The 17,775-nt window shown below is 54.7% G+C and overlaps 1 protein-coding gene across 1 annotated transcript in view; it reads right to left on the bottom strand.

The window, feature by feature from the left end:
* The window catches only part of PRDM16 (PR/SET domain 16), a 234,175-nt gene that overhangs the window by 39,477 nt on the left and 176,923 nt on the right, over positions 1 to 17,775 (bottom strand). The window contains exon 5 of the mRNA XM_063105685.1: positions 8,312 to 8,446. Coding sequence (XP_062961755.1) covers positions 8,312 to 8,446 — 135 coding nt within the window. The remainder of the gene's footprint in view (positions 1 to 8,311; positions 8,447 to 17,775) is intronic.

Here is a 17,775-nt window from a genome sequence, read left to right as displayed (position 1 = left end):
AAGGCCAGCCTTGGTGGGAACCAGGCGTCTGCAGGACTGAGGCCTGGGCCACCTCCTGACGTCCAGGGCGTTACAAATTGCGCATTTACTGTACTGCCTCGGGCCCCTTCCGTGCAGGGCCTATAATAAATTATTATTGCAGTCCCTTAAAAATTCCTGCAGTGGGTCTGTAATCCTCCTTTCAGTGAACGACCCTCGGTTGATCACGTTCAGACCCGCCGGCCAGGTTAGCATCGTGGGCAGGCTGAGGCCAAGCGTTCTCCCAAGAAGGGCTAAGGCTTGTTTGAGGAAAATGAAACCTCCAGTCTCTGATACCCTTTAGCCCCCAAACGCGGCCTTAGAGGAGGGCGGCTGGCCGCAGGAAAGGCAAAGGAATGGAGTGTTTGTTTAAGTGACAGCCTCTAAGTATCTGTCCCCTTCCAAACAGTTACCTTTCTGCACTATTTAAGTCCTGTCTGAGTCCAGGGGCAAGGCTGGAATTTTCTCTTTGGTTTAAGGATCTGAGGGTGGGGAACCCTCTTAACAACAGCTGAGTTTACTAGCGCCAATAAATGTCTGCTCTAAACGGCTTTAAAAAATAATGATGCCAAACAGACTTGATCTGAAGTTAAGTCCTTGTTTCAACACTCCAGGTCCTCTTTGCAACAACAATGCGTTTATTGAACATGGGTGAACGCCACCAAAAACAGGTCCTCAGAGTTATAACTGTATTTAGCGTGACCCTGCCTATATGGTCCCCTTTTATCACTTTCCAGACACAAAGAGGCGGCTCCTTGTAGGTAAACGGAGCTCTGAGACGAATTAATGGCCACGTTCTCAACAAAAGGCAGAGAAATTGCCTGAGAAAAGTTGGATTTAGCACAGGCCACATGCATTTAGACCGAGCTTTTTCTGAAAATGAACATCATTGCCTCCCCCCGACAACATTCTTTAAGACAAATATTTCACATTTACCATGGCTGTCCGCTTCTGGATGCTTTCTTCTTAGAGTTCTTTTATTTTATTTTTTTTTAAATATCAAATCATTTCACGAGGAAGGGGACACACACACTACTTTTGAATATGAAGCTTTGAGTTTCACAATTTTCATTCCTACTTAATCTTAGAATTTTAAAATTTAAATAGGTGAAAAACTCCATCAAATGACACCAGGTAGAAAGCACCAGATTGCAGACCGAAAGTCAGTACACTGAATACAGGCTGCAGTCGTGGTTCTCCCTTCCTGGGGAAAAATTAATTTTTTTTCATTCAAGGGGATTTCTGGGCTACTTTAAAAAATACGTAATCTTCTTTGACCAATATAAGAAACTTGAAAGGTTATTCAAAGGATACATGTGAAATCTCTCTCTTTAAAAAAATCAACCTCTCACCGTCCTGGGTTTCAGAATTGAACTGTGTTTGAATTTGTGAAGGCTTTGGCATGGTGCAGGAGTGGCTTTTCTCATAAAAGACATGCGTGCAGTGAGTGGAATTTGAATTCTTCTCAGATTGTTCCTGACAAGCAAATTCGTCTAGTGATCCAGTCTGCTTCTCACCTGTTCTTCGAGAGAGGACATTGGTCCATGGTTATCCCCGGGCATTTTTGTTTGTTTGTTTGTTTGTTTGTTTTTTGTTCCTGGAGATTTCCGAAGAGGCAGCTGAGTCCCAGCACTGCCTCGTGGCTTGAAGGACTTTGGAATTCTCACCGTGTATCTCAAATACTTGTTGTCCCCAAACTGTGAGTCAATATTCCCTGGGGAAGGGCTATGCTCTTTCAGAACCCTGAGGCTGGCTAAGGGGCTGAGGATTTGGTGTTAAAAACTAACCCTGTCGATGCTGCAAGAGCCTGCAGGAAAAGCACCCGCAGCTGCCCGGGCTTTGGGCAGAGGTCTTCATGTCTCTTCCCCCCACCGCGCACGCCTTCTCTTCGGGAGCCTTCCTCTGGCCTGTTTTCTTGCCTGCTTTAAGCTTGGCGCTGAGCCAGAGCAAGGGGACAGCAGTTCTGGGCTCCACACCCTGGGCAGGCTCCAGGGACATGCAGGCAATTCCTTCCTCTGGCCGAGAGAGGAAAAGGCTCCTTAGAGTCCCTGGGATTTGCCACTTTCCTCTCTTCCCTTGCAAGGCTGAAGCAATTTTATTTGTGCCTCAATCTTTATTATTTTGTGGCTTTGTATTCTGACAGCATCCCAGCAGCTCAAACACTAAAGGAAATTCTATAAGCTTATCTGTTTCTTAGTTGTGTAGTTTGGATCTGGATTATTAAAATATAAATGATCAGTCCATGGGTAGATTTTCTTTGTCATTCTTAAATGGCTTCTTCTAATCAAGTACAGCGTCTGATTAAGGAGAGAATACAAATTCCGGCAAGTGGTTATGGGAGGCGCTGTGCAGCGCAGTCAGACTTAAACTTTGTTCCTCGCCCAAAAGAGGATTAGTTTGTCCCAAAAAGAGCCCTGTACAATGTGGCAGTTTTTCTGAGTCTTGATACTTTTTGAAAGTCCTTTGTAAACTGGTTAAGAAACGCTGAAATGAATCCTGTACTCTTGCCCTTCTCCTGTTCAAAGGGGAAAATTGTATCTAATTGTTGGAGGCTACCATGAGAATCGACCAAATAAAAAAGTTTATGATTATTAATTTAAAAAACTGTAGAAGATAAAAGCAAAAGAACTAAGGACATGTCCGGGGCGGGGGTGGGCAGAGAAAGATGGTGGATGTCAGATGCCCTCCGTGTAAAATTCCAACCCCGGCAGATCACACACCCTGACGGAGAAAGGGACCAGGCCGTGGCCAAGGAAACGAAATCAAAAAGAAAATGTCCTTCACCGGCGGGCTGCGCTGGGCGCGGGAAGCACCAGGTTTTCATTAAAAGCAAGTGCTGGCTCTCGCTGTCGCGGTGCTGTGTGGCTAGCCGTCAGCTGATCTTCTAATAAAATGCCTTCGTCCAGCACACTCTGAAGAGGGCCTACCCTGCTCCACTTTGGGGAGACCCGGCCCCTCGTGCTCAGCTTGAGTGGCTGTGGCCTCCTGACCAGCAGGCCCAGGGTGCAATGGCCCCTCTGCTTGGCCCTTAGAATGTGCCGGTGTCACTGGGTTGTCCTGGTGCTGTACAGGCAGGAGGATTTGGCTGCTCTCTGGGTTGGGGTGCCACGTGGGGCGAGCTAGCCTACCGGCCTTTCTGGGGTGCACTGGGGGGTCTGGCAGCCCCCTGTTGTGCTCCCCCGTGTGTGTGTGTGTGTGTGTGTGTGTGTGTTGTGTGTGTGTGTTGTGTGTGTGTTGTGTGTGTGTGTGTTGTGTGTGTTGTGTGTGTGTTGTGTGTGTGTGTGTTGTGTGTGTGTTGTGTGTGTGTGTGGTGTGTGTGTGTGTGTGTGTGTGTGTGTGTGTGTGTGTGTGCGCGTGTGAGCTGAGCCCCACCTCCTGCCAACCCCAGCCCCACGGGCCAGTCGACATCCCACCACCAGCGTTCTCACCCTATTGAGGCGACGTGAGAAAAAGAAGGAAAGTCTCTCAGTGAATAGCTCTCCCGCCTCCCGCTTCCTCCTGTGGGCACTTTGCTTCCAAGCTCTTGTTTTCTTTCCTAACATTAGAACAAGTTCAGGAACAGACCCTGTCTGTGTCTCCTGAAACATTTCAAACCAACTCATTTGCTCATAATTGCAGGAGAAAGAACCACCCAGGGGTGATCTGAATGTCTTGAATTTTCCAAAAAGGAAAGTGGGAGTTGAGGGGTGGGGGGGCAGAGAGGCCCTGGCTGGGGTGGGGAGGGGTCCTGCACCCAGAGGGGATGGAGATACCTCTGGGTGCTTTTCTGCTAAGGTGAAACAGTGAATCTAAGCATCGTGATGACAGCTTCTGACATGCTCGGCTGTCAAGCGAGGCTCTCCGGCCGCCATCTGACGCCCCCCCCGCGAAAAATCCCAGGAGAGAGGCACAGCCACCCCTGCTGCCTTCTGTGGACATTTTGTTCCTAGCCACCAGACAGGAGAGCTGGCAGCCTCTAGGGGCTCGGTGTGCCCTTGGCCATGGACTGGCTGTGGCCTCTTTATGCATATAGAAAGCCACAAGTCACCATTTAGGTGACAGGGACCAGCCCAGGAAAAAATTTGTGGACTCATGTGGCCTCTGCTGCTGCTCAGCTCCCATCCAGAGCTTCAAGGAGATGGCCCTAGAGGAGAGAGGGCTGGGGTGACAGGCCGGTCAGTTTTCTGTCCCTGGGGCCAAGACTTCTCAGAGCCACAGAGCGCCGTGCCAGGAGGAGGACTCTTCCACCCAGATGAGAACACGGAGGGGGAAAGGACAGCCCAAGTCCACAGAGATGGCCAAGTTCACAGGAATCCTGAGATGGGGAGGGCACGGAGCCCCAGGCCACCCTGGCTGGGAAGGAGGACGTGTGGCAGCCCAGCCTGCCCCGCCTCCGTCCACTGGCCAAGGCAGCAGGAGGTGGCACGCTGGAGAAGTCCTCGGGGAAACTTGCTGGACAGTCGCTGAGCCCCTTCCAGCCCCGGGGCTCACTTCTTCTCATGTTCATGTGCCCCCACCCCAAATGGCCACACAGAAGCACAAAAGCCGATCTCCTTCTGTATCAAGGCAGGGGACTCAGGCACGTCAGATCAGATGAGGTTGGGGTGAGGGCATGTGATCAGTGGTCCGAGCAGGTTCCTGGGAGACACGAGCTGCACAGAACCAGGAGGGACGTGGGAGATGGTGTCTCTGTGCATGCACAGCACCCTGCAGCCAGTGGAGGCCGGGAGAAGACCCTGACAGGCCAACGAAGATGTGACTCCCCCACCTCCAACGCGCCTGTGAGGCATGAGTCTCTCCCAAGACACGGGACCTTCCGAGTGTGCCCAAGTCCTGACTGCCACTAGCGGAAGATTCAGCAGATAGCTGAGTCCGGGTCCCCGGTCTGCACACGGACCCGAGTCTTCAGTTCAGAGCTGTCTCCCTCCTCTGCCCATGGAGGGCTCTTTTCCTCTCTCCTCTGGGGGACTATGGCTTCTAGAACATTCTCTTTGGGATGTTGAGACCCTCTTCTGCCCCAGTCTCCTCTCTACACCGAAAATTGGGGCCAAGGTCATGTGTCTTGACCTTCAAAACAAAGCTCATGCTTCTCTGACTTTGAGCGTTTTCCCTACTGAATACCATCTGGCAAACTTGAAGCTGCTTTATGGAGCTCAGATATTCAGATACGGACTCCTTCCCTTCGGCGTCTGTGCTGTGTTGGACGTGGTGTGTGTGCATGTGCGTGCGTGTGTGTGTGTGTGTGTTTGTGTGTGTGTGGGGGGGTGTGGTGTCCATAAGTACCAGGAAATCCTGGCAGAAACCCTTGGGATCATGGAAATCTGAGAAACCCCGTTAATATCGTGTAATGTTTTCTTCTCAAAGAGAATCCTGTCTTCAAAACTCTTTGTTTTATTATTACTATTTCAGGGAAGCTTTTATGTTACCTACAAATGGGGTCAAAGTAGGTTGCTCTCAGGAGCCCACTTCCACGGTCAGGACCAGGCAATGGAAACGTTCTGCTGAGGCCCTACGTGGTCATCCCACGAGAGAGAGCAACTCCATTTTGGGGAGACTATTTAGAAAACAGTTTGAATCTATGATACACCTTTTGTAAAAGTCATTGAAAGGTATTTCTAAAAGTCATTGCCTTTGACCAACAAATATTTATTGTGCATTTCTAGGTTTCTGAGAGCAGTTTTTCATATTATGATTAGAGTTTAAACCTTATTATTCAAAGGAAAATAAGTCCCGCAAAGTGTGCATTTTCTTTTGATAACTGAAATTCAAAGCTGAGGCTTTAGGACGAGAAGCTGAGCGCCTGACGGCTTCTCGGCAGCCCTTGTCCCTGTCCCCACCCGGCCAGTTTCCTCTGGCCTCTGCTTGGTTCCTGCTTTCCCGGGCGTTTTGGAGGCCACTGCCACGTGGTTTATCAAGTTCAGAGGCACACCTCTGGGGGGACGTTGGCGGGAATCTCAGCTACCTTGTAACAGCTAGTGTCACCTGCTGCTGTATGAGGGATGTCCTGGGGCAGAGGGCTCTTCTCTCCCCTCAGAGGGGAAGGGTCTCAACACCAGGTTGAGGGGGTTGGAAATGCCCCAGGTGGGCGGTTTCAGTGGTGCCACTTCTTAAATGTGCATTCCAAGTTCCTTCTGAGTTTGTGGCTTTAAGTCAGCCCGTGGGCCTAAAACGGGGAAAATTAATTCCGTGAGGTTGTGTCTGAGAGAAACGTCTAGCAGGTGAAGAGCTAGCCAGAGGAGTTTTGACAGACTGGGTACTAGAGCCAGGTATGTTTCTGTCTCTAGGATGGGGCTTTGGAATGAGTAAGTGTGGGATAAAGGCGGGGTGAAATTAAAAGCAACCAGTAAGAGTCAAGAATTATTATTATGTCTTCGCAGAAAGCATTTCTGTCCTCTGGTCCTGACAACGGATAGACAGTTTGCTGCAAAGCAGTCAGTTCTATTTTGACCCCATGTGTAGCTTAAATACAAGCTTCCCTGAAATAATAGCAAAACAAAGATTTTTAAAGACAGGTCTTTTCTTTGGGAAGATTATACATCGGTTTCTTTTTTAAAAAGCTTGACACATGAGGATACCTAATGTATTGTTTAAGTTTAGTTCAAACTTTCTAATAAACATTTATTTCTTAAATAAAAAAGTCTGGACCTCTCATTATTCTAATCTGTTTCTCACAAAAGCATGTCCTGGTCGCAGCCCTGAGGTACACCTGGGGTGGTCCCCAGCTTCCCAACAGACAGCCAGGGACACACGCCCTCCAAAAATCTGCACTCCAGAAGGGGTCCAGAAAGACCATCTTTCCATGTGCCTCAAATCTAATTCCTTCACTCAAATTTCACTTTCATCTGGAAGAAGAAAAAGGTTGTTTTTTTAAAAAAAAGGTTCTGTTCTAACGTTTATAGTTATTCTTTTGCTTTATTTCTGTATTTTTTTTTTTTTTTTTTTTTTTGCAATCAGAAAAAGTTATTTCAAAAGTTAAGGCCACTGAAGTCCTGGTAGCAGAGACGAATTCATGCCCCCATCCAGAACCAGCTTGTGTCCAGTGGAGCAACTGCTTGGTCCAGGCTGAGCCCCGCAGCCAAGAGGGAGACTAACCTCATGTGGGGGAGACCGCTGGCAGCCTGCTGGGGCCCGGGGAACCTCCCTAGGGTTCAACCTCTGTGTCTGTTAATGCAAAAAAAATGTTTCTCTAAAGTCAAAAGCCTTGCACCACTTTGAACAGTTTGCATGGTCTGTGTGAGAATGTACCTTTTCATGTGGTCTTCACAAACACTGTTTAAAGCAATGGAATCCTTTTTCACAAATAAAAATCTCACGTGTAACCCCAAGATATGGTAGGCAGAGGGGAACGGCTCTGATGGATGGGCTGGGGGCTCCAGGCACCCCAGAGGAATCCAGTGCTCTGGGAACACAGGATAAAAGCTGCCACTCGGGAGGCCGGGCTCCAGAGCGGGGAGTCTCCAGGGGCCCCTCGCAAACTTGTAATGCAAGGAATGGACAAAGCAGCAACCAGGGCTGGGGACACGCTGCGTCTGCAGTTGAAAGAAGCTCCGCATCTCCTGATCAGCTTGTGGGTCTGGAAGCCCGCCTGGCGGTGCCACGGGCAAGACATGGAGCACCAGGATCCAGTGAGCTTAGACGAGCCCTCAGATCTCGTGACGGCCGGGAACAGAAGCGAAGGTGTCTTTTGACCCTGGTGGGGCCTGGGGCCAAAGTCAGAACCACACAGCTCAGGAAGAATATCAGCTTGCTCCTCACAGTGGGTACCTTGTGCCAAAACAAGGCCAGTGGCCTTCGCAGGCTGGTCCAGCTGCGACAGTGATTCTTGGGGGTTCTGGGCAATGGGGGTCACACCTCCACCTGGCTTGGCCAAGGAAGCCCCTGACCGGCCTTCCTGCCGGCCAGTGTGGACTCTTCTGGAGAACTTGGTTCAGCAGTGCCTTTCAGACACGATCCTTCCGTCCCCGGTTCCCCTTCTCTGCTCCTCTTGTGTCTCATGGGCAGCGGGCATTTGCAGGGAATGAGGAACCCTGAGTCTGGGAATCCACCTGCTCCGGCTGCTCTTCTTCACGTAAACCATGACCTTTTGGCTCTCAAGTCCCATCAGCCTCGGGCAACGGTCGCTGACCAAAGGCTCCAATGGAGCATTCACAGGGTACGTAAGCGCCCCAGAAAGCCAGGGCCACTGAGTATCAAATAGCTGCCCCTGCCACAAGACGGGGCTTGGCAGAAGTCCCCAGCAGTGGCTCAGCTACCCCATGCCTTGGCACCCCCATCAATCTTGGTGTCACGTGTGCAAGGACAACTCCGGACCTACCTGGTCATTGATCTGACACATGGTGAGGTTCTGGTCATCGCAGGAGCAAGCCACACGGATGTACTTGAGCCAGCTGCCAGCCCCCGCCTGGTTAGCATCCATGCAGAACTTCTCGCTGCCCAAGTCTTCAGAGATCTGCCCGAGAAGAAAGAAAACCAAGGGTCAGAGATGCTCTGTGTGCTAGAGTCTGCATACCACATCTGCCCAGCAGGTTCAGCGTAGGAAGGGAGGTGAGTGTCTGGAGCCCTGTCTAGGAAGCAGTGAGAACCCTGGCCTACTCAGCCCGCCCATGCCCAGGAGCCTCCGGGGGCCTGGTGGAGAGGTAGGAGACAGTCGTTTCTCTTCTCACCAGCTCATTGCTGCCCTGGCTAGGCAGTACACCGAGCCTCCGGCATTGCAAAAACTCCCCAGCAGCGCCGGCCCACGTGTGAGAAAGCAGAGGCCTCTGAACCTGAGAACAGAGCCCCTGCTGAGGAGAGCGGGTGCTGGGCTGCAGAGAGTGTGTTTGAAGGTGAAGGTGTGTCTGGGTGCTCGGCGGCATGGGGTCTGCGTGTGCGTGTGCCTGCGGGGGCCTGCAGGTGCATGCGTGCACATGTGTATGCACTCACGTCAACTTGCACATCACCCTGAAAGTAAGAAAAGCTGCTTGTTTCCTGAAAACTGGAAAGTTTCAGTTTGACACCCAGAGGCACACAAGTGCCTTGCTCTTCTCACCACGCCCTCAGAGAGCGCTTTGTTGCTGCTGCTGTTTTCTGAACACTGCTCTGACAGGCAGCATGGCAGCTGCTCAGGCTGCTTTTCTTATCGCCATCACCCCTGCCCCTCGGAGACCATCCTTTACTAGAAGACCTGACCCGCTGTCCACTGCTGAGACAGGGCATTCCCTAGACCTGCCGGGCCATGGCGTGGGTGCAGCAGGTGGAGTCAAGTCTCCCAGCCTCCTGCCTGCTCTGGTCAGTGCTTCCTCTGGGCTCTGAATCCAGAGCCACTGAGGCCAGCAGCATGTTGGGAGCACCTCTGGACAGCTCAGTCCCAGCACAGAGAGGGTGAGAGGGTTGGGGGAGGGTGGTGAGCAGGGGCTGAGGCCACCACCACACTGAGGTCCTAGAAGGAGAAAGGCTGTGTCCAGGTAGGCAAGTGTGTCCTGGAGTAGGTGTCCTGGTAGGCAGGTGTATCCAGGTAGACAGGTGTATCCAGGTGGGCAGGTATGTCTGGGTGTGCAGTTGTGTCCAGGTAGGCAGGTATGTCCAGGTGGGCAGGTGTGTCCAGGTAGACAGATATGTCCAGGTGGGCAGATATGTCCAGGTGGGCAGGTGTGTCCAGGTAGACAGATATGTCCAGGTGGGCAGATATGTCCAGGTGGGCAGGTGTGTCCAGGTAGACAGATATGTCCAGGTGGGCAGATATGTCCAGGTGGGCAGGTGTGTCCAGGTGGTCAGGGGTGATGAGAGCAGGGAGTCAGAAGGAGCCAGGCAAGTCAGGGCAGGGGTAGTGTCTACCTGAGGTCTGGAAGCCGCCCACTGTGTCCAGAGTTGGGAGTTTTGTAAACAGTTCAGGTGCTCCACAGATGTCCACAGACACTTCCCAAGTGACCAAGGGCCCCACTGGGCCTCAGGGCCGATGAGGAACGGAGGCTTGGGGAGGTGGCTTCTTGGCTTCAGGATGCACAGAAGCTGCTGTGGAGACTACAGCCCCTTCTGGAGTCCCTGGGGTGTGGGGTCTGTTACCACCCTTCCTATAAACAACAAGTCTCTGAGTGATGTGCTCGGGTCCCACTTTGCCGGACACCTTGGAGACTGACCTGAAAGGTCTGTGAGGGACCTTAGTTCTGAGCAGTCTCTGCTTTGCAGGGACTTTATTATTTGTGCCAAGATCAAAGCCACATGGGCCTAGTTCTGAAAGAGGAGAGAGAGGGACCAGAGGGAACCCAGGAACAATGGGGTCAGAAAGACACATGGATGGGGAAGACGGGGGTTGGGGGGATGGGGCTGGAGAGAGAGCAGAGCAGGAAAGCCGCGGACTCTTTGTCCAGCCCTCCGGTCCTCAGTGGCTGCACCCAGACCCTCAGGAGGCCACGGGCTGAACACTGGTGCCGCGCATCCACCCCCGAGTGCACAGCCCCCACGACCCTGCGGTCTGACGCCCAAATGCTCACAAATGCTTCCCTGGATTCTGGAGCCATCTCAGGCCTGGCGCTGGAATTCTTCTTTTGCAAAGTCAATGTCGGCACAGTGCAAGGAGGACGCACACAGGCCAGACGCCCGCCTCTGTGTGTCCTGCCCCCTCCTCTCCAGAGACTGCTACAGAATTCCAGACCCCAAGTACAGCAGAGATGGGGAGAGGGTCTTCAGTCTCTTCCCCGCTCTACCAGCCCTCATTCTGTGCTGACATCTGCCAACAATGCTGGGCTTCCCACCTAAGGGTGGGCAGTGAGGGCCCTTGGGTGCCGGGCAAGGGAGATGTGGGGTGCAGGGTAGGGGGTGAGCTCCTGCTCTCAGAGGCCTTTCTGGCTCCATGCAGGGCGGCTGTGGTCACACTCACAGCTCACCTGCAGGTGAGGCAGCAGCAGCGGGACGCTGCCCAGTCTCACAAGGTGCAGCTGTCGAGCTCCGTCGATCAAGGGACTTTGGTTAAATGGCCAAGTCCCTTCATCCACTCTTGCTCGATTTTCCTCTCTGCCCATGTCGGCCACCAATCATGTCCACTCTGCTGGCTGTGGGTCCCTGAAGCAGACCCGGATCAGAGGCTGGGTGCCCGAGGAGAGTGAACAGCAGTGGTAGTGTGGTCACACGCCCGGGAGCGGGGCTGGGCAGCACCCCCTGGCCTGCCCCAAGATGTGGATCCATGTCCCGTCAGGGGCCAGCTAACATCCCGCTGTGCCGCACACAGTTCCTGTGAGCTGAGGGCTGACGGGGACCCACCCAGGGCCGACAGTGCCCTCCCACCTGGGATCTGAGCTGAGGCCTCCTGCCAGTGTAGCCAGGAGCATGTGCCCCCGAACAGCACCCCCACCCCCGAGCCCAGGCACCAGGCAGGACCCTCAACTCCACATGCTCCCACCACACAGGCTTGGCCGGCTCCCTCCCTCTGCTCCGGCTGCCTCGGGTCACTTTCTCACTGTGCTGATTTGTCTTTTTCCAAAACATACTTGCTGCCCCCACGACCACCCGAGGGGCACCCCTGACACACACGCACGCACACTTGCATACACACAGGTACAAATCCACATGCCTGCATGTGTGCACACACGTGTGCCCACCCCCATGTGTGCACACGCATACATACATGCAGGTATCTCTTCTGCTGTGCCCCTTTCCTCTGTCAACCCCAAGAGATACTTGACCCTTTAGAGGTTCTCAAAGGACTTTTACTGGGGACAGGGGACAAAAAGCACAGGAGGCCGAGCCAGCAGCACTGAGCACACTGCATCTTTTGGAATCATTTTTGGGTGGACAGACCCTCCCTTCCAGCAATGTCCCCCCTCACCTCGCAGAACACGCCTCTCTCTTCTCCACATGACGACCCTACAGGTATTTGACTGTGTCCTAACCTCCCTGTGCCAGCGTAAACCTCTCCAGCTCTCTCAAGTGTGTCTGAGCAGGGTCACGACTGGCTGCTCACCCACGGGACACTGCTCGGGAGGCTTTGGTCTGTACCTGTCTCTCTTGGGGTACAGAGGCCCCGAGCACTAGGCCACCCTCCCTGCCGTGCAGGTGGCGTCCTCTCTGGCCCAACGGCCTCTCCTTCCTGGTCACCCTCATGTCCCAAGTCCTCCCTCATCATTCCCAGAAAGCCTAGTCCCCAACCCCTGACCATGTGGATAGTCACAGGGTGCGAGTTACTTCCCGGTGGCCCCTAAAGATTCGAGGAGATTCTCTTCCCTCTTGGGGGCACCTAGGGCTGGACTTCTGGGGTGACTCCTCCCTTCCAAAGGGACAAAGACTCTGCCAAAGGTCTGATGAGGGGGCGGGGGCGATGGTCCCTGCTTGTCTTGGGGCAGAGGAGCCCACCCTTTCCAACCTGGGTGGATACTATGTCCAGCCTCATCTGGGAGCTGGGCCACTGCTTGGACCTAAGCTTTGGTGTGAAGCCTTTTAGCTCTGATACCTCTGGGCCATCTGGGGGCCTCCCGGGCAGAGCCCATGGCCTGGTTTGGTAAAGATGAGAAGTAGGTGGACGAGCGCCTGAATGAATGCGGTGCCCAGCCCTGGCCGCAGGTACAGGTTCCGTCCGTTCAGGAGACATCAGTGAGGGAGAGAGGGAGAGGAGGCAGGAGTGACCCGGCCCACGTCTCCTCCTGGCCGGCTTCAGCACGCAGTGCCCTGGGGGCCGCCATAGCCGCAGGGCCGAGCCTCTCTGCAGATTCAGAATCCGGCTTCCTGCCTGGTCGCCACTCAAAAGCCTGGCTCTGGGGCTGTTTTGGGCCGAGCCTCGGGAATCCCAGAACCTCTAACGGCAACTGCCCTCCTGCCCACTTCCCCCCACTTGGCCTCCTGGGCCTCCCCGCCCCCTCGTTTCCCCGCAGGCTCCCCCAGCTCGTAAATCACCCCCATCAGAAATGCTGAGTTATAGAGCGGAGTGATGGAAAACTCTCTTGACCTTGACAATTTTTTCGCACATCATCTGAGGTTTCCTGCACTTCTAATTTGTGGGCTCTGCTAGGCTGGCTTTTTCACATTTAATGGGCACGGCCAGCCGCTGGCCCCGTCTGGGGCGTGCATGCAGGCGGGAATGCCGAGGCATCTGTCGTCAGCTTGCCTAATGGTTCTGAGCTTCTGAGTGTGCAGGCAGGCGCAGAACCCTGCGAGTCTGCCCTCTCGGTCCCTGCGGCCTGTTGTGTGACGCGGCTTCCCAGCAGCCCGGGGCATGCAGTCCACCTCTGACAGCCAGCAGCTGGCAGGAGCGGGGGAGGGTCTGCTCACCTTGACCCCCTTCTTCAGAGCAACAAGCCCCAGCCAGGAAGCCACGTGGTCTTTTTTTCTGTCTGTAGGCACAGGCACATGCACACACGCACACAGAGGCACATGCACACGCAGGCACACGCCCACGCAGGCACACGCACACGCAGGCACATGCACACACTCACACAGAGGCACACACACACAGAGGCACACGCACACGCAGGCACACGCACACGCAGGCACACGCCCACGCAGGCACACGCGCACACACACACACACAGGTCACGATTTACGGAGCTCATGAGTAGCTGAAACAGAAAGTCCATTCTTGTGAAGGAAGGAGGTGAAGGAAAGGGATCCTGGAAACACCTCGGTCTGGTGCGGACCTGGGGCCCGGACAAGCTCATAAATCCCCTGTCCTGACACTCATTATGGAGCTCGGTGGTGATATGACCAAGCGCTAACGAGAAATGTGGCGGGCGGGACGGGGTCACACTGCTGCCAAGCAGACGGCAGTCCTGGCTGTTGGGTCATCGGGCCTGGGGCCCACCTGCTCAGGTTGAGTGGAAGGTGGAGGAGGGGGAGGGGAAGAGAACGGAGGAAGGGGGAGGGGTGTGGGGAGGGGGAGGGGACGGAAGTGGGGGAGAGATCAGGGAAGGATGGGGAGATAGAGAGAGGGAGAGAGACAGAGACAGAGGCAGAGAAAGTGCGTTTCTGGGGTTTGTTCCTGGAAGAAGTTGGTGGGGCTCTTAGGCTTCCCCTCCTACCCTGGCTGAGCTGGGTCTCAGCTGGACAGGTCCAGGGCAGTGGCGTGTGTGCTGGGGGAGAGATAAGGGCCAGGGTCCCAGAGAGACCCAGGAGCTCGGCCCAGGAGTCAGATGCTGTAAGAGGAAGCCATGCCCAACGGGGGACTCTGACGGCAGAAGGAGGCCCAGGGACACCCTAAGCCCAGGCCTGGGGGACTTTGCTTCTGTGCTGGTGACAGGCAGACCCCTTTGGCTTAGAGCCAGACTGAGAAACACAGCACGTTGGAAAGAGAGTCACTGACTTCCACGCTTTATAGCATTTTGTGTCCAAGATGCCTTCAAAGATCCAGAAATTGCTCTGACGTCCAATTGCCATGTACCTGCCTCACGGTCTCAGACCCCTGCCTCCAAAATACTCAGACACCCAGATGCTGCGCAAGTCTCTGGGGGCCCACAGATCTCCCCCCAAATGCTCAGAGCCCAGGGGTCATGGGGCTCCCAGCAGGAGCCAGACTGCAGGGCTCTGATCTTTTTACCTCAGTTTCCCCTCAGTTCCCTCGCCAGCCCTGCCTCTGTGCCCTTCTCCCCTTTCACCCTATCCTTAGTTACTTCCTTTTCTCCTCCTCTTTGGGGCTCCCCAGGGGAGGGAAACTACCCTCCCAGCAGCATCCGTGAAATTTGCAGAAAACCAGAGGGTGAGACGGTGAAGCAGAGATGGTTCTCGTCTGACTGTGTGCATGGCCTGAGCCGTGTCAAGGTCCTCCGGGGTGATCTCAGGGGACGAGAGGAGGAGCCACAGAAGTGGCCTCTCGGCTGCTCCCAGCTACCTGCACAGAAGCCGGGCCCAGTGTGTCCTCACACTCTGCCCTGCGCTGCTCCACCACAGCCCGTGTGGGCTATGTGGGGTGTTTGGGGCTGGGCTTCCACCCCAGCAGGTGGCAAGTCTGTGGTTTGCCTCCTTGGCCATGGGCTGCAGCCCTGACCCATCAGAAATAAATGGCCAATTGGTGATTCAAACCAGCACTCACGTCTGCAGCAAAATAAAGGAGTGAAATATAGACTCGGGCAAATACAGAGATCCCTTGGGGTGATTAGCAGAGGGTCTGTGGAAACCTTATGAGTGGCAGGTGGGACGTCTGCACAGGCAGCCCATGCATGGATGAGGCTCCTGGAGAAGTCTGGGTGGCCATCCCTCCTTCCAGGGTGCTCCGAACACAGGCTGGACTCTGAACTACATGTGCCTCTTCAGTCCTGACATCCCATCGTTCTCAATTTGACCATGTGGGGATTGTCTGGGGGTCCTGCCTCAGTGTCCCCTTTGGAAACTAGGAAGACTCTTTTCTGCTTTCCAGCAGCTTGAGGCCCGTGGCTACACGCACACGTGGTGAGCACTAAGGAACACTTGGTTTGCCCTTGGCAGCCTGTCGAAGACTCCTGAATGGAGCCCGTGCGCCCAGCCCTGCCTGGACCCCGTGGATGCTCAACGGTGTGCCCGTCCCAGCCACACACTTCTGACTACTGATGGCTGTGGAGCTGGTGCTTCACCAGGCTGCCCCTGCTCGTCTGCCCTTCAGAAACGTGCCCACCATGGGGTGGTCAGAAGCAGGGACCTCTCCTGGGTCTTCTGGACAAGGCAGAAGGACGGGCAAGTCTAGCCCACTGTGAATCTTGCAGTGGCTGCCTCGGCCCCCCAAGGGACAAGTCGGCCTTGGCAGTGAGTAGGAGACGGGGACATGCAGCAGACAGCTCTGTGCTGTGCCTCTCCCTCACTGCAGAGAGCCCTGGACCAACGCCTCGGGGGGTCCCCCGCACAGACCCAGGCCAGCTGAGCTGGGTGCCGGTGGGTGGGACTCTCTGGGCTTTTCTCCACGGACCCTCCCTCTGGGGGGGACACTGTTACAGCCCACGCCCAAGAGGGCACCTGAGCCTGGGCAGGCTTTGACTTCAGCCACATTTGCTGGGAACAGGTTACGGCGTAAGACACTTTGCCCCTGAAAAGTTGTTTGTAGGGCCGACCCCGTGGTGCACTCGGGAGAGTGTGGCGCTGGGCAGCCGCAGGTTCGGATCCTATATAAGGATGGCCGGGGCGCTCACTGGCTGAGCGCAGTGCGGCCGGTCACAAAAAGACAAAAAAAAACCAAACAAACAAAAGTTGTTTGTAAATTGGATTTCTGTAATGGGGATTCCAGTTCACAGAAGTGCCCTCTTTAAAGACACCCTGCATTAGGGTCAAACAGGACGCTCTTCACAAAGGGGGCAGCCCTGTGTGCCACTGCCTGGCTCGATGGACTTTGGTTTCAGGACGCCGGAGCAGGTAGAGAAAGGGCTTGTTTTGATGAGGAGGGGCAGGTTTGCTTCACAGCAGGGAGTGAGTCGAGCCCCCGTGACACCAGGTCCATCTGACCCTTTCTGTGAATCTGCTGGGGTGTTTCTCACAAGCATAAAGAAGAGATTTTGGCTGCTGTGTAGACAACAGGGTCACAGCAAGGATTTGGAGGGCAGAGCCTGTACCTGCCGAGGAAGGTGAGCAACTATGAGTGCCAGGAGCTCCCCTTCAACCCCCGACTCCCGGAGGAGACGGCTGGAGTCACGAGAGCGTCTCAGAAGTGCGTCCCTGCAGCGCCCGCTGGGACGCGGTCCTCGCTGTCTCTCCAGGGGATTGTGATGTCTGACCTCAGAGAATCCAGGTGCTCTAGGAAGATTCTGGGTGTCAATAGTCTGCTCACCTGTGTGCCCCACTTGCCCTGGCATCACAGTGGGAGTGGGCACCCACAGGCAGAAGCCCAGTTGCTCCCGACACATACCCTCCCAGAGGTGCCGCTCCTGTGTGCCTGAGCTCAGCCCCACTGCTCCTGCTGCTGTTGGCTGACTCGAGAGTTGGCATCCGAGCCCCTAACAACATGTGCGGCAATCTGGACTGGTAAAGGCTGTCCATGCAACGTCCCCCAGATCCCCAGTGGCTTGTAAAGGATTTCCCAGCATGCAGGGTCTACATGAGGGCCACTTCTGCCCCCTTCCCCCAGTCCCTGCTCCTTGGATTGGGGCCAGGGCCCTTGTCTGTGCCCTGTCCCAGACCTTCTCGTGGGGGGGGGGGATCGGGGCAGCTGCCATCTTTCCCACCCACCCAGAACAGGTTGAAGAGGTGAAAACACCAACAGCCCAAACATCTTTTCAAACATGAATCTGATTCAAGTGGGGTTGAGAACCGCAGGAGTCCCTGAGCCTGAAGGTTGCATGTTACCACAGACGCGGCTGTGACATTCTGAAGCGAGGTTCTTCTGTTTCTGTTTGGTTTTTGATCATGAAAGAGATTGGAAAAAAAGAAAGCCCAACAACCCAAACCAAACGCTGTGGCAGAGTCCCTGCCCCAGCTGAGGCGGGAGCCCAGATCTGCCCACAGGAAGCGGCTCCTTGGAGACTGCTGCACACCCCGCAAGGTGTAACACTCAACCTTTCTTTGGTGACAAACTGCAGAGCTTGTGAATGTGGCCCCCCAACAGCGGATGTGGGAGGAATTCCCCACAAGGGGCTGAGCCCATGCAGCTGGGGGCGAGGGCTTCCAAAAATATCTGGCACGCTCTACAGAGCTCCGTGAGAAGCAGGGCCTTTGGGGAAGCCCAGACCTCCTCTTTGTTGAACAAAAGCCCCCAAGTGTGGAAGCTGAATGCCGGGCCAAGGAGCCCACCGAGGACCCCCAGGGCCTCCTCACCCAGCTCTCTCCCCTTGGCTGGGGAACTGCCCCATCTGGTTTCACTGGGATTTCTGGACCACTAGCCCATGGCCTCAGCAGGAGCTGCTCAGGGCCCCAAGACCTCAT

Source organism: Cynocephalus volans, chromosome 8 (genome assembly GCF_027409185.1).
Source record: "Cynocephalus volans isolate mCynVol1 chromosome 8, mCynVol1.pri, whole genome shotgun sequence".
In the NCBI taxonomy this organism is placed as follows: domain Eukaryota; kingdom Metazoa; phylum Chordata; class Mammalia; order Dermoptera; family Cynocephalidae; genus Cynocephalus; species Cynocephalus volans.
This window is presented reverse-complemented; position numbering and strand designations above follow the sequence as displayed.